Source organism: Papilio xuthus, unplaced genomic scaffold, assembly GCF_000836235.2.
Source record: "Papilio xuthus unplaced genomic scaffold, Pxut_1.1 DF825928.1, whole genome shotgun sequence".
Taxonomy (NCBI): Eukaryota; Metazoa; Arthropoda; class Insecta; order Lepidoptera; family Papilionidae; genus Papilio; species Papilio xuthus.
The window spans coordinates 4824791-4849175 of NW_013532721.1; the positions used below are offsets into that span (position 1 = coordinate 4824791).

A 24385-nucleotide genomic window follows, 5' to 3' on the forward strand; every position below is an offset into this window, starting at 1 on the left:
TATCGTTAAAATAGCGAAATTTATATACATAGACATCTGCAATATTACCATGAAGTTCTATTTGTTTGAAGAGAATGTGAGGGGTGGTAATACTGTCGTTTAGTAATACGATAGTATTACCAAACTGGTATAACAACAGTGGTGATTCACTAGTAGAAGGTAACGACAGTTCTCTGATGCAATAACAGCTTGTTGAAAAATGGAAAATTGGAAAGTTTTCTCCTTTAGTATTTGAAAACATTTAATATAGGTCTCGTATTAGCATTAATTAAATCGATGTAAATAGGATATCGGATACAAAATTTGCATACAAAAGTGACAGTGTTGCTTCATCCGTTTACCACTCTCGTTTAGTATAAATACAATTATTCTGAGTTATTTCATTTAGATTGGGTTACGATCTTATTATCGATGTTGTTTACCGATAATTTCCTGTAAAATTATTTATCAAATTATGTTTTCTTGATTAGTTTAGTTTTAAAATGGATTTAATCTATAAACCAATCATTGGAAATACAAAGGAATCTATTGAAGATTGTAAGTTTATTACATTTAATTTTTATTAACTTTTCGTGTTGCGTTACGAGTAGCATGTAAAATGCGTGTTCATAAAAGAATTATTTTATTTATTTTAAAAAATTAAACAATTAAAATTACGACTGTCATAATATTAAAATTGTTTTTCTTGGAATTAATTTTATTACGAACTCATTCGTTGCGATTCAAAGTACTTTTGTATGTATATTGAAAATAAAATGTAAATCTTCTTTGAATTAAGAAGTTTGGAAAAAGAAAATCTTACAGAATGTTTTAATTGCCGAAAAGTTATATACTGTTATTTATTGATGTCATTATGTATTTTACACAGCGTGAGCCTACACTTAACTAATTTCATTTTGTTTATGTTTGTTTTCTTAACTCTATCTTCTATGTACCATTACAAACTCTACGCCTGGTGACATTTTTCAATGAACTCACCAATAATTTTCTTAACTTCGGTTTTATAAAGTTACAGTCATAAGGAGATAATCCATAATGAGGTTGATACACAGACATACTCTGTAACATGTAACACTTTTTGTATTATATCAAACATGTTAATAAAGAGTGTTACATATTACATGCACATAAAGATTCTTATCACTTAAGTCAACATTGCAGATGCAGATAAGTTGGCTACTTTTCTCGACAGAGGAGGCGATGCACATAAGAGGAAATGTACCCTATTTCAACCTTCACTTCTACGTCAAGTCCATTTCCTCTTTTACTCCTTTTCTTATAAGGAAGAGGACTAATATTTGGCTCTATGGCACAATCTTAAGATGAAATGCGGAATTGCTTCCACTTCTGTCTTCTTGTCGTAATATTTTACCGGGCAAGCTGGCCCATTTATGCAACAGATCTTGTTGCTAACGTCTCCACTATTATATAATGTTATAAATTTCAGATTCATTTGAAACATGGACGCTTCCGGAAACTGTGGTGTACTTGGTATTCGTGATCGGCGCATATTTAGCCCTTGTCTTAAAGATATTACCCGACTATATGAAGAAGAGGCGGCCATACACTTTGAAAGGCTTATTGATTTGCTATAACGCATTCCAAGTGTTTTATTCAGCATATCTTGTTATTCTTGTAAGTTTAATTTACAATTTGTTAATCTGCGTAGAATACTGACAAGGGCTGTTTGAAAACACCTCATAGATCGCAAATAGATATAGAATAAAAAACTTGGTAGTCCATTGAAATCGAACTCAGGACTTGGCGTCTATACACTTAACACGTCGGCACTTAGGTATTAGCCATGTGCCGATTGTTAGAGCTAGAATGTATTTGTCATAAATATTATATTGGATGCTAAAAAATTTATACTCCAAGTTGACGTAAATGTGACGACATTTTCGACGAACATTAATCGGTAATGATATCCTCAGGATGCAATGTTAATTTCCTATCATTACTTTTAAATTAATTGCACTTACAGTTCAAGTAAATCTAAATATTTTTTCTTAAATTATCTTAAGTTATATTCTTGTTAGTGATTATATAAGGGCTCAAGATTTTTTTCTTCCTGAACATCATATATATCCCCGTGTGACTGGAAAGGAATCATGAAATATATAGAATTTATGTATTTACATTTATGTTCCAGTATACGAGTTATATAATAAAACACGGAATTATTTGCACATCATGTCCTCGAGGAGAACTCTTAAGAGAGGTTTGTAATAATAGTTATAATATATGAATCGTTATTTTAATAAAAAATAATATAAATTATAAAAATATTTTTAGGTAACACGGGATATATTTCCGTATTTTCTGGCAAAACAAATTGATCTTTTAGATACGATATTTTTCGTGCTAAGGAAAAAGGATAACCAGGTGACATTCCTTCATGTCTATCATCATTGCATCATGGTGACGTGGGCTACGTTGTACTATCTCCATAAGCCGTCAGATCACTTTGTAGGCGTTGGTTTGATGAACAGTTTTGTACATGTGATAATGTACGCTTACTACGGCCTGTCAGCAATGGGACCACGATTCGCTAAATTCGTTTGGTGGAAAAAGCATTTAACAAAAGTACAGCTGGTAAGTGCAGCGTTAAAATTAAATGAGTTCTGAAATTCATAAATATCGTAGTAACATAAATCATGTTAAACTATTCTCAAGAAAGATTTACAGTTGATGAATCCGCAGCGGCATTAGCTGTTGCACATATGGTCCTTTCCACAGGTCCAATATTATGCCATCTCTGAACTCACGCGTAAAGAGAAAGTAATTAAGCGTTCCACTCGATGTGTATATTTGTCGAAGGCTAATTCTAGACCTCTTTCTCTTATAAGGAACGGATGGAAACATCATCGCCGTCTGTTATTAAAATATTATAATTGTTTCTTGTTTTACAGATTCAGTTCATACTTGTGATCTCAAACCTGCACTATCAGCAGAAGTTGACACCGTGCCCGATCCCCGCCGCCTTCCATTACTTCTGCGTCCTCAGCATTGGCTCATTCTTTATCCTCTTCATGAAGTTCTATCTCAAAAGTTACATCAAACGATCAAGTATCGTACAAAATCAATGTATCGATAAAAATAAAAACTTTATCTGTAATGATTGTGTAAAAATAAAATGATTGCTACAGACATTTCCTTTGTCCTTTTCTTTTATAAATTTATCATTATTTAATTAAGTTAGTTCTTGCATGTGGTAATATTATATAGTTAGTAGCAGCAATAATATAAGTCGCAGAAATAAATAACCACAAGTTGACGTTTCTGATACAAGCAAATAACTAATGCATGCGAATCAATATTTGCTAAAGGTAAAGTTTGTTCGGAAAACTAAGAGATTAATCATATAAATACAATGAATTTATGTAAGAGGTTCTATTTCTAAATAAAAAAAAAAACAGAAATTAGACCAATGCCGAGGAAGTCTTCATTTTTGTCGTAGCCAGCTTTGGGCCTTAAGATGGTCATAGGCTATGAGTTATATACGTTTCCACTGCATCGTGTATAATCTTCGATTGTTTTACTTACTTTAAAATATCCGTTGCCAATCGCCTGTAGCAAATTTTATCATAGACTTGCATAAGTAAAACATTGCTATTATTTTACCCTAATAACAAAATATAGATTTTTACATGTCATGTATTCTTGTATATGTCAAATTACATGTATTTTATATAATTGACTTCGTTTTCTTTATTTATAAGTAAGTAGTAAATGCTTGTTGGAATGCTGAAAATAGTCAAAATGACTTAAAAATAAAATTAAAAAAAAATCTTAATTTTTCGCAGATTCAATTACGCGGGGCTTAGGAAATCACTAAATGTTGGCTGTAATGCTACCTCAAATTTTAGGCTGCGGAATTATGACGCAGATGTAATACTGATTTGATGTCTGAAAACAATAGGTTTTATTGATTAAGTTAATTTGATCGAATTTTAAAATATATTCTATTTTAGCCCAAAACTTATTTACTTTACGTACTTGGCCCGACAATTCAGTTGCAGTTAGGCTCTTGGTACACAAGGCAGCACAAATATTTGAAACTAGTTTTGTATTATTACGTCACGAGTATCACATCGGACAATCTTTGTACACACACCGATGAATCGTCAACGCGACAGTTTCTTAGTACAGGCAAGAGGCAACACGGCTGATGCGTATTTGCAAAATGTCTATGGTATAGATTTCTTATACCACCTTCTAAATACTTTTAGACATTATTAATTAGAATCCTTTGGCGCGAATGGCGCGCTTTCGTTACAAAGTCAAGTGTCAGATTATTGAGGGGGCATAAACGTCGAGATTTTAATAAGGCTACTGTTGCGCCTGTACATCAGCACAGTGTCAGATTTTCTTCCTAACAATACCAGTGGCTTTTTTCACGACAATCTTGACAAACGGATAGCGGGAGACTGGCTATGGATATGAGGGATAGAAATATCGACTACAGGTGCCCGTGTACAAACTTCTACGACGTAGTATTGCGTAAGTCGCCAGATTTAAAATTTACATCGTTTTGTGTATGAAGAGCCTTATTCGTATTTTTTATATATTGTATTACACGTCGAAAAACACCTATTAAAATTCAATGACATTGCGAAATTATATCCCTACATTTATTTAAGTTTTACGTAAAAGGAATATTTAAATATTTTAATTAAGTAAGTACTTCAAACAAATAATTAATCAGGTTAATAATATATTTATTTATATTTCTTATAAAAAAATCTACTTTACTTTTTTTTTAGTTACGTTTCTGGCTGCTATGTTGATGAAGTCAAAAATAACCTTTTTTTTCCAGTCAGGTAAATAGAGTACAAGACATAGTTGTGATAATAAACCTTACACGTAAGCAGGATTCGGTCAGTTGCTTTCTCTTACCACTATAAAAATATAAAATAATACCGTTCGTTGCAAAGCGGTTTTGTATTTTATTTAATTAACGAATAGTTTATTTCTACAGACATTAAATAATTTTAATTGCTAATTTACTTCCTATTGTTATACATATAAATAGTTGCAGTGCAATAATTTCCTTTTTCGTGGTTGCAGATAGGCACTATGATTTTTATTTTTTATATCAAAGTAGTTTTAATGTCTGTTAACTGATTAACTGTCTTAACCAAATCAAAAGCGTTCTGTGGAAGGTTTGAAGTGTACTTGAATTGTTATAAAAAAATAATTAATAATTAATAGTGTCTCTCGACTCGTAAAATTAAGTACTTGTATAATTTCACACATACTATCAAAGCTAGAGTTATGAATTAAAAAAATATTGCAATTTTCTTAAGATTTTTTCAAATAAGTTTTTTATATTTTGATAGAAACGGTCTTCGCGAAACTTATACAAAATTCTACTTAATTTTGACATAGAGTAAATTAAAATATGTTAACCTTACAGATTTAAAAATGCTAAAACAAAGAAGGCCGATCGAATCGTAGGATTGGCAAAATCCTAAATGAGAAGACTAGATAGTCAAAACTAATCATTAAAAAGTATAATTCTTTGCATTGTACACGCGTGTTATTTACATAAAGACGTCAAGGATATGATAATAAATAAAACATTTATTGTGTTAAACTGCCTATGTTATGTTCAACTTTTTTTTAAAACAGTTCAGTCGACAAACATGTGCTGATAGTCGCGGAGGGAGTTAGAACTAAACTGAAGTTTAGAGAACTCTGGGTTAAGCCCTAGTTTATATAATAAAAAGATTATAAAAATAAGAACGGATTATTACTCGAAATCAAAATGGAAGAAGTATTAAAGGAAAATTACCTAAATTACGATAAAAGTAAGTTTGGTTTTTTATATTTTAGTATTTTAAGATTTCTTGTATTTTCACGACAAAAATTAATCTCATTATAGTTTAGTTTATTTTTTTATATTTAAGCAGACTAATAAAAATGTGGAAGCTAGCTATTTTGACATAATTCCAAATAACCATCTTATTATACGACTTTTCTTTGAAAGTTAAAGAAATCATGAAATAAAATCATTTCTTTTTGGATTTACTTACATTGCGTATGTCAGTGGCACGCAACGCAAAAGTTACTACTCAAGACATCTGTGTCGGTATTGCGATGCGGATTAGTGACCGCATATGTATATAATCCGTTTGAAGCGATACGTCCGATGCGTCCGGTACCGATCTCTAGACGCTTAGCTTTATTACACTGTGCTCTTGAATTACGTAACGCACCTACGTCATACTTTCGTAACAGACATAAAATTAATCTTTATTAAATTATAAAATAATTTTTAATCTATACTACATGTAATAATTTGTTGCTGATAAGTAAATTAGAACGTCGGTGTCTCAGGGGTTGAGCACTTGACTTGCAATCGGCAGGTCCTGAGTTCAAAACTGTTAACATTATACTATAGTAAGTATAGGGCTCTCTTCGCTCGTCCTGATTACTTTTATCTATATTTTTTGGTATTTTCAGTACCAAAGAATTGGACAGCTCTTCGGACAATTGGGGCTGCAGCAGTGGTCATTGCTATTTACTTGCTGGTCGTATTAAAATTGATTCCCGGAATCATGATGAAAAGGAAACCGTATCAAATGAAACCGCTTTTGCTATTTTACAATGCCTTCCAAGTTTACTATTCCGGATACATGGTGTATATTGTAAGTTTATTTATATTTTTCAATAGATTAACATATACGATAAATATATTAAAATATTATTTTTTTCCTAACAATTTTGTTAATTATTTGAAGGAAATAATGTCATGTCATTTTTCTTTTCAGTATGCAGATTATGTTTGGAACTTTGGTATATTTCCTTTCAGATGTCCACAAAACAATCCAGATATTATTGGCACAGTAAGTAAACACTTTGATAAGACTAAATTAGGCCTAATTTAGTCCTCTTTCCCTTCCCACACTTTTTCTTATAAGGAAAGTATTTTCTTTCTGTGCATCCTCTCCTCCGTCGATTGAAGGTAGGCAACGCATATGTAATTTGCTTATGTCTATGGGCAACGGTCGCTTCGCTGTTTCAGCGATTTCAGGTGGCCGCTCGCTCGTTTGTCACCTTATAATATATAAAAAAAAATTCATACTAACTATAAATCCGGAAAGCTTTAATACCTAAACCGTATTTACAATTCCTTGTTTAAATTACAGCATTTAAATGAAGCAAAAAATGTCTAACTGCCGATGATTAATGGTTATTTAGAACAAAAGTTTAGCGTAGATTTCTGATCCAAAACCTACGCGTAGTAAGCACCTGAGGGAGGTTCTAATTATTCAAATGTTTTTCTTGTGTTCTAGGCAGTAAACAATATTTATCCGTACTTCGTGGCGAAGCATTTAGACCTACTTGACACCGTGTTCTTTAGACTTCGAAAGAAGGACAATCAAGTGACTTTTCTTCATTTATATCACCACAGCATAATGGTATTATGGGGTTGGTTGTACTATATGTTCCTACCAACGGACCACTTCGTTATCACCGGCTTATTGAATAGTTTCGTCCACGTTGTGATGTACAGTTATTACGGCATTACTTGTCTAGGGCCTCGTTTTGCCAAATATGTTTGGTGGAAAAAACATTTGACCAAGATACAACTGGTAAGCGATAGATATGTTACTTAATATTATAAATATAAATTTTTAGATGGATGGATGTTTGTTCGAAAGTATCTTTAAAACGGCTGAACTGTTCTCGATGAACTTTGGCATACATATAGAACATAGCCTGGAAGAACACATAGACTACTAATTACGTTTTATTAATTCGGGCGGAGTCGAGGGCGACAGCTACTTTTTATGTTTACCGAACTACTTTTATTTTGCTTATACCAATAATTAAGTCCTGATTTCTTTTTCAATTAATTTCGTAGGCAAAGTCCACTATTTGTTGTAAATTCGTCATTCTTATTTGCAAATAGCCGAATTCTTGTGACATTTAACATTCCTTGTAACAGACAATTGAAAATATGTAGTCTGATTAATTGACCTTTGTATTTATTTCGATATATTAAACAAGCGACTTATATTCCCTACTAGATTAGATATCATTACTTACTAGGTTTACTATTTTTTCAGGTGCAATTCGTATTAGCGGTCACGAATCTATACTACCAACAGAAGTGGACTCCGTGCCCTTTGCCTGTCGCTTTCCATTACTTCGCATTAGGAACATTATTGTCATTTTTCATACTCTTCCTAAACTTTTACTTTAAAAGTTACAAATTGCGCAAAGATCTCGAAAATAATCAACGAGATGTAGACAATAAAGCAAAGATGGGAAATATGAACGGAATCAAAAGCGGTTGCATAAAAAGTAATTGATTTTATTTAAGATTCAAATTCACAAGATGTTCATTGAATTTAGATAGAAATTAATCTGTCTAGTCTAGAAAAAGAAGGGCAATGCCGATAAACGATGTGGTAACAACACAGAAAAAGGAATCGAAACTGGATTGTTTTCTTCTTTTATAATTTTCTATATATCTAAAACTCCACTATCTTCATATTTTAGTAACCGTAGGTTTCTAACACCAACATATATAAAACATAACGTCATCCCTGTCATTATCCTTGACAACACAAAGATAACAATATGTTTTAAACGAAGTTTTTAGACTTAGAAACCCACGGTTAAAGAAATTAAAGCCGTGCTTAAGAATAAAATGACCTTTATTTAATAAACTGTGAATTTAATGTTTGCATTAGGTTAAGTAATAGATATTCAATTGTATTTATTAAATTGTTTCGAATAAATTAGTTTTTATTACCATACATACATTATACGTTACATTATGTATGTCAACGTAACAGTATCGGTAACAAGTAATAAAGAAAATATTTATAGTCAATTCCTCATTTTGGCATTTTTTGGTTTTTAATTAACATTTTCTCATTTGTTACCCATGTGTTGGGGGTGTTCTAAAAAATATTTTATCCGAAATTTTGTCACGGCGGCCATACTAAATTTTACACAATGACAAATTTAAAAAATTACGTTGTCGTCAGCACTAAATGTGTATACGAATTTTAAGAAAGCTATTATAATTAATTTTTATATATGTAAATCTGTTCTATTTCTATACATGTTAATAAAATTGAAGTGTCTGTATTTTATAAAAAATCAATTTAATTTTTGTCTATCTGTATGTCCGCAAGGACGCATTTATTCGGGTATAACCCGGAACAGTTGGACTGATTTTAATGGGACTTTCACGGGTATGCAGCTGATGCACAGGGGCATATTATAGGCTATTGTTCATTTTGCGCTGAAGAAGTAGAGGGCAACAGCTATTCTTATAAAAATATGACCGATAAGCAAGCTAATAGTAGGAATTGAAAAACTACGATAGCGCCTACAATTTTCTTATAGCTAATATTATGTTAAGTGTAATAGCTCACTGGAAACTTTACTAAGAGGATTCCTGTCATTATTCATTGAAATTATATACATATAATATCAAAAGACATACAAAAACAATATTTTAGTCACAATTTTTTTTACCGAACTATTGACAAAATTATTAAAAAAACAACTAGCTGCTTGCATGAAATATGGTATAAATTTATTCACCTAACAAGTAATTAGATATTTTGGATATATGTCATATTACTTAGAAACAATTTAAGAAAAAAAAGCGGCCGTATAAAGAATGCAAATTGCCCACTTTGCATCGCCTATTTAGTAATTCTTCAATCACGTGTACAATTAACATCATGTGAAATTGGTGTCAAGTAGCTGTTTAGTGTAAAAAAATATTTAAACTCCAATGTCTATTGCGAAAAACTAATATCGGCATAAATAAGAGGTCAACGAACTTTCTTTTCCGCTGCGAATTTGCTTGTTATTGTCTCATATCCGAACATTTTGGCTGCAATCGCCGTTATGAAGACATTTCAGTATTAGTTAAATAAACATAGTGATTTATGCTTTGTTATCACTATATTAATTTAAAAAATTCTCCTACTATATTTATTTGTGTTGTAAAACGGAAATACAGCAATAGAGAACGACTTGTATGATATTTCAATTATAAATAAATATATTATTTTTTTATTTCTAAACTTATCTATTTATGTATTTCATCAAAAAGAAAATTAAAGCGCCTCTTCTATAAATGCATCTATTGATTACATTATTAACGCATGCGCAGTGAAGAACCAAAGGAATTATTAATCAACCAATGAAAAAGACTGCGTCAAATCACGTCACGGCTTTCTATTGGCTGAGCGCACACGCGCCAATTCTTGCAAGGATTCCCGCCAATTTGTGACCACAGCGCGCGAATTTCAACTTTGCATCCGCGGAGATCCACAAACAATATCACGGGAAGTGATCAAAAAATATTAATAATAACAATGCAATAACGACAAACTTTTTGTTATATCATTGCATTATTCACATATTATATTTCCAACGAATATTTGGGCTTCGTTGAATTACTAATGTATTGTTTTATAGAGAAATAAATCTTGAAAACTTTGTTTTTTTTTTAAACTTTTTTAATGACAATAGATATATTTATTATTCCATTATTTACTTGTAAGTAGGTGTCAAACGAATTAGTGGCTACCTGATTTTGCTAATATAGAAGATGCCTATAGCCATCATCTCGTAAAAGATTGAAGATATATAACCTACCTAAAAATATTGTAAAAAAGACATTCTACATCATATGAAATGAAACAAATCCAATTGTAGACACACATTCCTCACACACGCATGTGTGACGTATGCACGACGTTAATAAATTGTCATCTTACTTAGATCAGTAGTAAAAGATATTGCATAAACTATAGATGAAAATCCGGAGACTCTAGTGGCCTGCGCCTGCGCCTGCGCAAGCTCCACCAAATCATAGAAAACATTTCAGTTGTTATTAAGATACCACGACGGACGAACGCGTCCACAGTCAGACGTTGTTTGTCCGACTTTTTAACGCGAGTGTTCACTTTTATTTTGTTTATCTTTTGCTTTTATTTATTTTTACATATAAAAGTGTTTTTCAGACGACGAAAATCAAAGGTTAGTTATTTAAAAATTATTTTATAATTATTTATTATGCACGATTTATAAGAAAGTTATGATTTTTTAACGTTTGCGACCCAGTTTTGTATTGAATTGTGCTGATGTTAATATTTGTCCACTTAACATAATGCTTAGGTAAGCTTGTGCCTTCAACAGTAAGATTCATGTACTTGAAGACAATCGCTAACTTAATTATAATTTAAGATTTGCATTACAAAAATATAGACCGCATGTATTATACGAATAATCTGATCAGAGAATTTGTATTGTTAATTTGATTTATGATTCAAATGTGGTTCGTACAATATAAATTGTGCAGGATAATTGAATCCTAGTCTTTATACGCGTACGCTATTTAATAGGAACTTATACGATTTTTCTTTCAATATTAGAACACAATAAGCAAAAACAGCACAAAAGAAATAACACATAAAAACATAACATTAATAAGAAACAGGAAATATTTACAAAGAGTGATTACTTAGTAGAGCTTTAATGCAATTTTATTCAAATTTTTATTTTATTAATTTATATGTGACGACTAAGCCGTGAAAGCGAAAAAAACGGCAACATGTGAAACCTGTACCACACCAAGATACGAAAATTATTATTATCATTTGCTCCACAATTATAGAGTCAAAAAACTTCTACTTTAACATACGATCTCAGTGCTTTAAAAATTCAGACTGGCGTTTTTTATATACATATGTATTATAACCAAAACATTTTGGCAATGGAAAACTACGTTTATATTCTCGTAAGCGATGTAGTTTGCTAAACATTTTGCCAAAACTAATTCCATAAAATTTTCATATCAAACTTCGCTTCGCTTTCGCTTCGCAATCGCGGCTTTGCCCTACAGCCTTTTACGAATAAAGTAACGTGTTATTGTGACTTGAATATAATTTAAATTATGATTATCAAGTAAACGTATAAGTTGATACATTTTTATATTCTACACCATTGAGTACTTTTATTCTCCAATAATTTGGTTGTATTACTATAAAACTCAAACCTTGAGTTCAATAAAAGACGTTTTTGTTTGTCCATGTGTCGTTCCGCTCTATAAATCATCACCTCAATATCGCAAATTTGGTACATTTCCTTTCTACATTTTTATTGTTTTTTGGTTTTACTGTAACGTTTACTTTTTAATCTGTACCATGGATGTAATAAGCTTTTTTTAGGTACTATCTTGTAAGAAATATAGTAAAATCATCCGCGTATATCATCGTGATTCGATGAATCCAGCCTTAGTGGATTGAGCCATAACTATTAAGTAGATAGACATTTTAGCAAGGTGTTAGCCGCTTTAATAAACAGACAAGTTATCTTAGAGGTTATGAAAAATTGTATCTAAGTAACATTGCCACACAATTAGTTCTCAATGTCTTTTTAACACGCGACAAAACATCGATAGGCAATTATCGAATGTAATGCAATAAAAATAAAGACTATTTGCAAATATTTTTATTGGATACATTTTGTTTTGAAAATATAAAGGAGTGGTCTTGACCTCGCTCAATGTGTGCCACTTTGATAAATACTTTTGACTTCCTTTTGATTTCACGAAACGGGACAAAAGTTGTTCTTCATGACGACTTTCACTTGATGGTAATAATACTGCTTATTATATGATATGACGCTTCTTGCAATTTCTCAATAAAATGTCATACTTACGCCTTAACAGACATAGTTTCTTACACTGTATAAATCGAGTAATTACATCTTACTAATATTATAAATGCGAATGTTTAGATGGATGGATGGACGTTTGTTTGAAGGTATCTACAGAATGGCTGCATGGATCTTGCTATAATTTTGCATAGATGTAGAACACAGTCTGGAAGAACACATAGTACTAATTAAGTATTTTTAATTTCGCGCGGACGGAGTTGTGGGCGACAGCTAGTTTTTAAAATTCCTTAAAACCGTAATTACATATTATTAAGTTATAATTATAAGTTACTGAATTAAAAAATCGGTAAATTTGAAATTCCCAGATTGCATTTCAGGGAAGACTACGAAGCCTTTAGGCTAATAATTAATACCGAATACATACTAATGTAGTTATAGTTGCGATTTTTTGTGACTGCGTCTAGTCTAGAAGAGCTAGGTATTTAGTGAGCTAGGTGGAGCTTGAACTGGGCGCGCGCATATCGCTTAAAGAGGAGCTAGACGCAACGACTCCCTCAGTTGCCACGGCTCGGGCTGTTACTTCGTTATTATTACCGGATTTGACATACTCGCAAAAACATTGTCAGCGATAAATTGCAAATCAGATACTTTTGCCTATCGTACCAGGGACTAAAAGAGAACTTTACATCTAGGTAGGACAAAAATTGTATACACACTGAAGGACAAAACTAGGATATTGCCACCAGCGATGTCGGGTGACATAACCCGGTGGTGAGAATGTCATACTTTTCTCCTTAGGTGAACTATATTATTTAACTCCATACATATTTTTACACCGACGTCCTTGGTAACCGCTAAATATTTCTTAAAAAATTGAATTCAAATTAAAACTCTTTTGATCGTTAATTACCATTTATAATTTCGCACTTTTTATTATTCCGTGGAATATTTTTGGTAAACTTGATTTTTATCATAAATTAAAGCAACCTTTGTTTTATATACATTGAGGAAAATAATTAGTTCCGTTTCAGTGTATTTATAATTTTTTTCTAACTGACAGTACCGTATATGGTTATGTGAATATTGCTATATAACTAGTGACCCTGTTTGGCTTCGTCTGCGTGCCAAAGAATTCTGTTTTTTTTTTATGTCATATACCCTTATAGGTTATTAAACCATGTAAACCAGCTTATTTTTCGGTTATTGATATCTTCTAAACTATTTTTTTGAGATATAACCTTCAATTTTGTTTAAAATCAAATTGTCCTGATATCCAACACATACATTTGGATAACTGTGGGTCTCTGGGACCAAAATCTCTGTATAAAACATATCGTCATCCCTGTCGTGCATATTTGACAAGACAGAGATGACAATATGTTTTAAATGAGGATATTGGCATACAATATGTAAGAAAGAACTAAGCGCTACAATAGTGCCTCTCTTTTACGCTAGTTTGATATATAAATGCATACAGTCAACTCTATATAACGCGGCTATTTATCTAAAGATAATTTTATACTAACGATTACGACTACAAATACAAACATATTTCGTCATATATTATATGTAATAAAAGCAACGACCAGTGCGTTACGAAATATAAGTAGCGCCGGACCACGTCGTAATACGAAAGCGAAACGAAACGCGAAATTCAAATGCCGCTTCGTAATCGCTTAAGCTGTGTGTGGGTTGGGCGGAACGAAACAGTGAGCTTCCACTGTCCTGACATTTGCATTGACATATTTTCGTCTCTGTTTTTTTTTAACAATGTTAGGGTTGGAATAAGTGCCAATACAAGCAAGGCTTCAGGTAGCATTTCATAGTGGTTAAATAGTAAGGTGGCAGAGATCATATGTCAAACACATTTCTTTATCTCTAAACAAGCGTTACTGGAGTCTGGAGAACATTAATTTTACTCCAATCTTATCGTACTTTACATATTTTGACAGCGGCTATTATATTGATTGATGATAGCTTCTAATAACTTAGCTGTTTTTACAGATTCTCTTTGTTTTTAGATTTTATTTTTGTCAAAAGTGCGAATAAACTCAAATATCTTTTATTTACTTTAACTGTTTGCATACGTCCCAGGTTCAAAGTTTATTACTGACTTGGTTGGAATTAACGATTTATCGCTTATGGTATAGAGTTGTATTTGCAAAATAAACGCTAATACTTGCAATTCTAGGATTACAAGCATAATCAGCTAATCTGTTAGGAAAGTTTCTGTCGAGTAAGTGATAAATTACATATAAATTATAATAATCCAAGTTACGTAACACTGTATAAAACTAATATTGTCTTTAATTTTTCAAAGAGAACATAAGTGATGACAATATGTTTTTATACATGTTTGTCCACAGTGTAAACCAACACTTACATTTACTAATTTCAAAATGTATTCACAACATTAAAATAGAAATTACATATAATTTTTAGAACAAAAAACATATTTATTGAATTAACAAAATGCTTAGGTTTTATGCATTCATTTCCTAGCCTGAAAGAGTAGAAGCCTAGAAATCATAACATGAGATTTAAACCTGTACATAAATGGCTGTTTGCTATGACTTTTACATATAATGAAACATAACATATAATAAAATTAGACGCAAGCCTGGTTGGCCCTGTTGTAACTTAGTGTAATTATGTAAACCGACCTTAAATATGTAAAGCGACTTCCTTAAAAATTACAGCCTACTCCATTGACCCCGTAAGAGACTTGTTCAAATAAATTAACATAAACAAGTTATTATGCAATATTTTCTGTTGGGCGGAAAAACATCTTTGAATTACCACGATTTCAATATTATGATAAAGGCAAGCCTTTACCCACGAATATTTCCGCGTGGAATTAAAATGATTTTTTTAGGCTGTTTGTTCTTCCAGATTATATTCTATGATAACTTTCACCGAGATCCGTTGAGTCATTCTGGATTCACCTTCACCTTGACACCTTCTTATATCCATATAAACTTTAGCATTTATAAAAATAGTAGTATTAAAAATCGAATTGTTTAAAATACATTATTTAAAATATCCGGTTCTAGTTTTTTATCGACAGAAATAATTAGTGTGTTTGTTTTTAAGAAGCCCAAATTAGTTGTGCTTTTTATGTGCTGAATAATTTAGATTTACTAAATAAAATAAAGATATATATTTTTGTTCAAAAAAAAAAAGGATTTTTAGGTGCCACGAGAACTGGACCCCGGCAGAAAATGTAAAAAGTAATAAAAAAAAAAAACAAAAAGTTTAAACGATGAGGCGCGGCGCGCACTGGCCATGCAACTCCGGGGCCGGTGTTGCCGCAACACAAATATTACTTTAAATTGCAATATTATATTATATATTTAAAACTATAAATGTATATAAATAAAACATTTTTTATTGTAAAAACTCTAAAAAAAAACTTTTTATATAACCTTAAAGGTTTGTTAGGAAATATTTAACAACAGACAACGGTTTTTGAATCCCACGTCCTCATTTGTTCACAGTTCGCACTTTATATTATATTAACATTTGAATATTTTTGCAGATACACTTTCGTTTTACAAAAAAATTACTTCAACAAAAAATTGCAAAGTAATTCAATAGCTGAACGAGAGATGAAACAAATAAAAACAAGGATAACTCATTGAATGATAGTAATAAATCTTAATAGATGTAAAATTGTTAAAAATAGATAAACAACAAGAGGAAAAGTAGTGAAACAAAGTACCAATAAATTTTTCTTTGTATAAAATAAAAAATAAACAAGAGAAAAATCTGTGACAAAAAAGTGTAATTTCAATTTTAAAAAAACTAACTGACACAATTTTATTACGAGATCCTAAAGATCTAATTTATTCTATTTAAAACGAGTTTTCGAAGCTTCCTAAGTATGTACCTTATTCCACTAAAAGACTAACCGCGCGCGACCTCTGATTTGTATATTTACCAACTGGTAAAACTTTCCTGCGACTGTTCATAGGATCAGATCGCTGCGCGCGGTTTAGTGGAAAAGAGTTCTAAGATTGCCACGCTTTTCTGTAACATATTTCTTTGGTAGTTCCCAGAGCACATTTATCCTTAAAACGGCTTAGTTATTTTTCTTCATCGCTGAGCATATCTGATGGACTAGGCCTAGTAAATCTGCAGACTAATATATCAGAATATGACAAATCACTCCATAGTTTAACGTAATATAATATGTATTCGTTGCGTTGCGATGAAATTAGTAATGTGGAAGTGATATTAGTAAGATTGCATATTTCATAAGGATCGATGCCTTTTGCGTGCAATTTCAATTTGCAGTGATTTCAACAAATAGCTATGCGCCAACTTTTCGGGTCAATAACATTTGAAAGAGGACGCGCATTACAAATGTTTGTCAGTATTACAAATAACTAAACGTAAACTCGGTTCATACAAGTCAGGTGCTTAGGAAACCGCAAGGCAGGACGCTAAATGAACATTTCATGCCTCAGACCGCATATTATAAATGTCAGAACTTGCGACTGCATTTTGTAGGCTATTGTTATTTGAATAACATATTTTACATAATAATAAAATTTGTATAGTAGCGATTCGCGGCTGTTTGTGAGCATAGTAAGGGTAATAAAGCAGGCCGTTGCCCATAGACATACGCAATTGCATATGCGTTGCCTACCTTTAATCGGCGGAGGACAGTACGCACCATAGAAAGAAAATATTTTCCCTTTCCATGCAGTAAGGGAAAGAGGACAAAATTAGGCCTCCGAGCCGCACACTTATCAGACAAAACGCGGAATTGCTTCCACTTCTCTCCTGTTTTCTGTGTGGTCGTGGTATTTTATCGGGCGGACGGGCTACTTCGTGCAAAGATGTTAATGCGGGATCTACCACTATTATACTGACTGAAAAGTAGAAATTAGTTCTTATAATTTTACTTTTGTTAGTGTTTAATTCCACCTGCCCTCGATGATCATTAAATCATACATATAATATGAACATCTGTTAAGAACTATATATTTTTATTTTAGTGAAAACTGTAATTACTTGTTTATTAATTATGATGTAACGTGCTACATCGCATTGGTGCCAAAGTGGTGGCCAGCCGTTGGCATCCAGTTGGCGGCGAAGACAGTCATGATCACCAGGAAACTATGGTGACATAACGATGCGACGGTGTTTATGACATGTAATACAGTGAAAGGGCGTCACTGGATCGCGTTAAGTTTTTGCCATGGCGAGACGGAAATGAAACTTGCGATTATATTTCCTCTACAGGTATTATATTAGACAATATCGTAGTCTATTTGGGTTAAGCAAATTAAATTATTTTGTTTATAACTTTTACATATAAATTTTTTATTATGCGGAACCCTACATCTATTAAATGTACACTTGCACATTTTGTAACACGCGCAAGCAGTGAGAGTAAGAAGGGATTTCCGAACGGTACTCTTTCGAGCAGGTATTTAGGACAGCCAGCGGAGCGAGGCGATGCGATGGCGAAACTGGTCGTCGCGTAGACAAAGCGTACAATTACCTTCTCTATCACTTTGCATTAAAGTTCATTTATACTGCATAATTTTTTCGTTATGCTTCATCATCGTCCAGACGATAAGAACTCTAAAGAGTTCCCAAATTCATTTTTGTCTTAGCTTTTGAAGTGACGTCGAAGGTCAGTGTATTCTGTTTGTTTCAGCTTAACGATGTTAGTAACTCCTTCGCGGTTTCTATGTAAATTTGTATAAGAAACCACGTGTAAATATTTGTTAACATTAAGTAAGGTAATTGTCGTTTTGTTTTCGCTCTCTACGACATTTCAGAGAGAGTTCACGGTCGACATGTCAAACAGCCTTTGAATGTTATTCAAAAATCAAAATCCAACATATTAAATACTAAACAGCTTTTTATCTATTTGTCTAGAGTGAGAAGAGTTAATCTTAATAATAACAGTTGCCGCCAGTATTGAACAAAACTACAAAGAATGTTAGTATTTTATAGCGGGAATACTTGTACATTTGTAAACTCTAGGAGTTATATTTCAGGGGGAAATGAACTAACTCAGCGTTCCCATTACACTGCTTTCAAAATGGCGACCGTGTAGGGGTTGGTGAAAAGCTCGGCCGCAGTCGTCCGGGCGCAAGCGTGTTAAAAGCACGCGCCTATTGCGTAGAAATAATGATAACTTGGTGCGTTAAGGCGTGTTCTCTTGTCAATATGTTATAACGAAGTGATATAACTTAGTGTTAAACATGTCTTCCATTTTAGTATGTAGATGGAATGCAGGTATGTGGAGACAATAAAATAAAAACGCCGGATGTAATGTGCTATTATTGATTTGGCTTACTTTTTAGTACTGATTTTCTTGACAGTATGACATCTCATTTTTATTAATTCATGATATCATTTACTTTATTAAAATATGATACTTTAATAATTATATTTTGATTAAAAACTTAATAATATAATTTGAATTTCAATAATTTCGACACATGGCCCAGTAATGAATCTGACGCTCTTTCAACGCACGAGGAAAAATCGTTAATAGACTTATGACCTTAATTCGATAGTTATATTATAATTAATAAAACAAAAGCTCCCAATAATCAAAAAATAAAGGTCACGCTGTACTTAGAACAAGTGAAAGGTGAACCACATACAACGTTAGAAAGGCGTACAAAAAATTTGTTCCATTTCGTTCAGTCTTTTGTCGATATGATTTAACACTCAAATTTTTTTAAGGACAGTAGTTTTCTGAACTCATTATGTTTTCGTTCAGAAATAATATTTTAAGATTAGCTTTGGTTTTATAACGAATATATTCTTCGACAATTTAATTCATTAATCCATATTTTCTTCATTTGTTTTCTATAGCATGACTCCGCGCCATTGGACTACAGGTTGATTGAAAAAACTAGAATTTGATGTTTCTTATCACAAAGTAGACAATAAAATTAATTGCATTTCCAACATCCTTGTCGTGCTCAATTCAATCGTGATTCCATTTGTTTTTTTGTATTAGAATTCTGCAATAAACCAGTTATGAATGCTTTAACGCATTTATTTCCCCATCCGAGCTGCTTATTACTGTTATTAAAGCGTTTGTCACGACCACGAGAATACTTGAGCCATTAATAACATCCTTTAGTTTAGTTGGAGGTGGCGAGCATATTCGTGGGGCATGAATTGCAAATTGTCTAAACATGCCCCTTTAACACCGTTTCTTCTCGACCTTCTATTCTTATTAATATTTCTTTTGACTTTTTCCTTTACTACTTTTGTTATTTTATTTCAAGCCAACATTAAATCCCAGGATTATTATATTTAAAACCTGAAACTCAGTACTACTTCCTATACTTTGAGAGTTCTAAGCGCTGGCGCTTATATGTGTATCCTTTTATAAGCGTTGCTGAAATATGTGAAACAATGTTATCTCAGTAGTGACTTACGGTGCAGCAAAGTGTGTGGTAGATTAATGGCCATAGCGTGACGATGTGTTAGTGACGTAGTCGTGACGTCATAATGTTCTGATGGTCCGTTGATTTCGCAAGGTGTTTAGTTGGACATCGAAGGTTATAGGACAGATAATTAAATGGGTTTTTCCGCCTCATCCATTATTACCTTGAGAACGATGAGGATTGCGGGAAATTATAACTACTTTGTTGATTACATTACTTGTTTATAGTAAGCGTAAACAAATGAAATAAACATAATTTTTTTCTAACCATCGTCAACAAAGTCATTATCGGTAAGAGATGTTCGTGTCTTTAGGGATCACCACAATTTAAGCAGAAAAGATCTTTACCAATAGATAATCTCCTCTTTGAATCTATTTCTAAATACTATTATCATTTGTAGGTGAAAGCAGAAGGTTTCTCAGCGATGAGGGTGGGCCTCTCATGAATGTACGGAAGTGAACACTCGACGAACGACACATCTGGTGGACATGGCGCTATCAAATAATTCCTTCTCGAAGACCTATCATCGGTTATTTGTAGAATTAGCCGGTGAGATTTTAAAGTTTTCTATGAAATTCTTAAGTGTTTAACATCTAAAGGCTTTTTGATTGTTTAACTTCAAAAGTTTTATCAATATCAACCAATCATTGCAATGCGAAGTAAAAACTTCTAAAGCTGCTAGGTTTATCCTCCTTAAGGTTTCAACCTTAGAGAGCGTTTTGACTTAGTAAACGTTTAGAAATTTATTTGATATACCAATGGCTTCTATAAAAACCGTAGATTCAAACTGTTAGTGATATGTGTTTGTGTTAAATTTTTCAGATCCACGAACGAACGATTGGTTCTTAATAAAGAGCCCGGGACCAGGGCTAACGATCCTGGGCCTGTACCTGTACTTCACGTTGAAATGGGGCCCGAGGTACATGGCCGACAAGAAACCCTTCCAGCTTCAGAAGACCTTAGTCGTGTACAACTTTATCCAAGTCTTTGTCAGCATCTGGTTGTTCTACGAGGTTCGTTCAAATCATTTTACGAGTATATTATAAGATGGTAAAGGTTTTTATTTATGTATCATCAATCATCTTCTTTTCATTAGTTAATTAATGGTAATTCAAAGACCATTCAGAACATAATATTATCTCTAACTCGCGTTTTTTACTTATCGGCCGTTAGGCACGTGGATACCTGGTAGAAACTGATGATGTAGAAACGACATTGCAAAGTTATTGTTTTGCAAAAAAAGTGATTGAATTTTCGAAGAAACTGCAATATGATCTTTGGTCCTTTTGTCGATCTTGAATTGTAACAGTAAATAGTAAATCAAGAACTTCTGTCTAGCTTTGAGTGTAGTGACAAAAAAAATTGGTGCATTGAAGTAGACGATTGCCTTTTATATATTATTTTACTTTGGTATAAAATCATCAGCGAAAAATATATATCTTTTCTTTATACTTAAATACTTCTTTCTTCGTATCTTTTTTTAATTTTGCGGGTCATTGACACATTGGAGTATACTACTGAAGATCTTTTCGTTTTTAAATTGGATAGAATTAGGATAATCTGTCATACGAGTAGAACAAGTCGCGGTAGAACGACGGATATGATTACCTCGGTCTTGTTCACTAGCACGCTTTCACGTCGTCTGACTTGTGACGACCAAAATACAAGCAATCATCATCACACCACTCACTTTCCCTTTCTCTTATTAACCAGACATCAATCATTGTGAAATTATGAGAACAAGATATGACAAAAAGCTCAATGACAAAGCGTTACTCAAATAAATGATTGTAACTTTACTAGTAATTTACTCATACTATTGTAAAAAAAATTACAGGGGCTCGATGCGGGTTGGTTGAGGACTTACAGCTGGAAGTGTCAGCCGGTTGACTTTTCGAGATCGCCGGAGGCTATGAGGGTAATTAAGCTATTGTAATTATTATTTAATTAGTCATGTAAAATCCAGTTTTCCTAAATTTAATGCATCTATATTATCTGGCACATCGCATTTTTTGAAATCTTAATAAAATCTTAAAAAAATAAAAAGTCAAATAATATAATATTACTAGTATTAATATTATAAAAATGTAGCTTACGATTTTGATACTTCATTATTCTAAATTACATTAAAATTTTTAGGTCGCAAGAGGAGTTTACGTGTATTTCCTCGCAAAGATGTCCGAACTTCTCGATACGGTTTTCTTCGTGATAAGAAAGAAGAATAAACAGATCACATTCCTGCACATGTACCATCATACTGTTATGCCGATGATCTCTTGGGGAGCCACAAAGTACTACCCGGGCGGTCATGGTACTCTGATTGGTGTCATCAATTCCTTCGTCCACATCATAATGTATACTTACTACATGTTGTCGGCGATGGGACCTCAGTACCAGAAGTTTTTGTTCTGGAAACGGCACATCACCACCTTGCAAATGGTATGTATTCACATTCGCCTCTGACCTAGAGAAGTAAACAGAAATAGACTTCTAACCTTAACTGATGTTTAAATGTACACAATAAATTAAAACATTTAAAAGTCCTAAATGCTTATAAATTTTCTAGTTAATACATATATATTATATTTTCTTTTAACCTCTGTTAATTTTGTTATATTCTATTTTCAGCTCCAGTTTTGTATTACGTTCATCCATTCATCTCAACTGCTGTTTTACGACTGTGGCTACCCACGCTGGTCCGTCGTTTTTACACTTCCGAACTCCATTTTCTTTTATTATCTGTTCTATGATTTCTACTACAAGGCTTATGGGAAACCCACTGATAAAAAGGCAAAGGAAGTTAAGAACAGCAGTTGTAGCGAGGAGCATTTCCAGAACAACGGCGTATCAAATGGCCATATTACTGATAAGAATTATAGTGCGTTCGAGAGGAATGGTGAAGTTAGAAATGGAAATAAAAAGGAAAATTAGAAAAGAGATTATAAACATGAAATTGTAAATAGTAGAGTATTGAATGTAAATAAACAAGCTTCGATCTTAAAAATAAGTAAACGAAATTAAAAGACGTGAAACGCAATCTATTAAGAAATTTTGTTAAAGATGAATGTCTGATTGGATAAGTTACCAGACGAATCAGGTCCAGTCTGAAAATAGATCCAGTGCTAGACAGATATTAAGGAGCACAAGATTAGTATGGCCGAGGCATGTAATGAGAACGAAAGAATGGAATGAAGGGAAGCCTAGAAAGATTGATGGATAGTGTGAAAGGTGACATACGAAAGAAAGTGAATAACGACGAGTTGAGGAATGACAGATCGATTTGGAGGACTAAAGCAAATACAGTTCGATAACAAGACGATGATATTTAAGAACTTCTTTAATATCTTCTAATAATGTTGATAAATATAATGTTTAATATTGAAATCTTGTTTTTTCAATAGTTCAGTACTGTGCTTTTAGATAATAGGGAATTTGGGAATGTATAACAATATCAATGTAGAACTTTTAGATAAATTAGAGGAACATAATTCTTTAGATTTTAACAAAACCAAACATAATTGTTTCAGATAAAATGTACAGTAGGTATACTTTTTCTTAATATACAATTTCATACTTCGTACCCATGATTTACGGAACTGATAAGCCATGTCTGTCTGTATGTCTGTCTCGTTCTCTCGTCTGGCCTCCTTTGCCCAGTAGTCTCCGGAACGGCTTAAAAGATTTTGACGAGCCTTTGTCGGCAAGATAATCGGACATATTATAGGCTACTTGTTTATCCTGCGCTGACGAATCGTGGTTGACCGATATAGATGTATGAATATTGTTGTATGTAAAAGGTAACATAATGAGAATCACCAAAAAATGTGGATACAGTTACTGATATTTGAAGGTAATCTTTACGTTTTAAGAAATACTTTATTTTAATATAGTATATATTTCCGTTTAGTATTTTATAATTAAAGTCGAATTGAATGGTAAAATATATGAGGCTAATGACCACACAATGGTTTTTAAATTTAATTCTCCATTTTATATTTGATTTGGTAAAAACATAATCGCTGAATTTTAAGAATTTATATCGGGAAAGTATTTTTTTATAACAAGCAGTTCAGATTCCGCTGAGACGAGCGAGATGAAACCAAACTTCTAATTTCTAAAACTACCACGATGTAGTTTTAAAAAAAATTGTCTTCTAAAACCTTTAAAAACTCTAGTTTTTTCCATTTTACTTATATAATATAAATTGATTTGCATTTTAAAAATGTTCTGTGGTATTCGAATGAACAGTTATTAAGTATCTTTTTTTTATTTAGTTATGAAAATTATGA

General features: G+C 32.4%; 3 protein-coding genes across 6 annotated transcripts; all 3 read left to right on the plus strand.

The window, feature by feature from the left end:
• The first annotated feature begins 403 nt into the window (after positions 1-403).
• On the plus strand, positions 404-3145 carry LOC106125235 (elongation of very long chain fatty acids protein 7-like). The gene is made up of 5 exons (XM_013322344.1): positions 404-537; positions 1448-1635; positions 2153-2221; positions 2296-2595; positions 2913-3145. The coding sequence occupies exons 1-5, from the start codon at positions 483-485 to the stop codon at positions 3138-3140; spliced, it is 840 nt and encodes a 279-aa protein (XP_013177798.1). The 5' UTR covers positions 404-482; the 3' UTR covers positions 3141-3145.
• Positions 3146-5071: 1926 nt separating this feature from the next.
• On the plus strand, positions 5072-8589 carry LOC106125157 (elongation of very long chain fatty acids protein 7-like). 3 transcript variants are annotated; one of them, XM_013322249.1, is made up of 7 exons: positions 5072-5174; positions 5420-5514; positions 5635-5813; positions 6469-6653; positions 6777-6851; positions 7302-7601; positions 8079-8589. In XM_013322249.1, exons 3-7 carry the CDS (start codon positions 5771-5773, stop codon positions 8322-8324), a joined length of 849 nt encoding a protein of 282 aa, XP_013177703.1. In that variant the 5' UTR covers positions 5072-5174; positions 5420-5514; positions 5635-5770; the 3' UTR covers positions 8325-8589. The 3 variants fall into 3 exon arrangements, with proteins under 3 accessions (XP_013177703.1, XP_013177702.1, XP_013177704.1); XM_013322248.1 differs by having other exon boundaries at positions 5072-5165; XM_013322250.1 differs by lacking the exon at positions 5420-5514 and having other exon boundaries at positions 5072-5165.
• A 2243-nt stretch (positions 8590-10832) lies between these two features.
• sit (stuck in traffic) lies at positions 10833-23078 on the plus strand. 2 transcript variants are annotated; one of them, XM_013322224.1, is made up of 6 exons: positions 10833-11025; positions 20497-20645; positions 20919-21109; positions 21934-22014; positions 22236-22535; positions 22725-23078. In XM_013322224.1, exons 2-6 carry the CDS (start codon positions 20585-20587, stop codon positions 23025-23027), a joined length of 936 nt encoding a protein of 311 aa, XP_013177678.1. In that variant the 5' UTR covers positions 10833-11025; positions 20497-20584; the 3' UTR covers positions 23028-23078. The 2 variants fall into 2 exon arrangements, with proteins under 2 accessions (XP_013177678.1, XP_013177679.1); XM_013322225.1 differs by lacking the exon at positions 10833-11025 and adding an exon at positions 18733-18924.
• The last annotated feature ends 1307 nt before the right edge of the window (positions 23079-24385 follow it).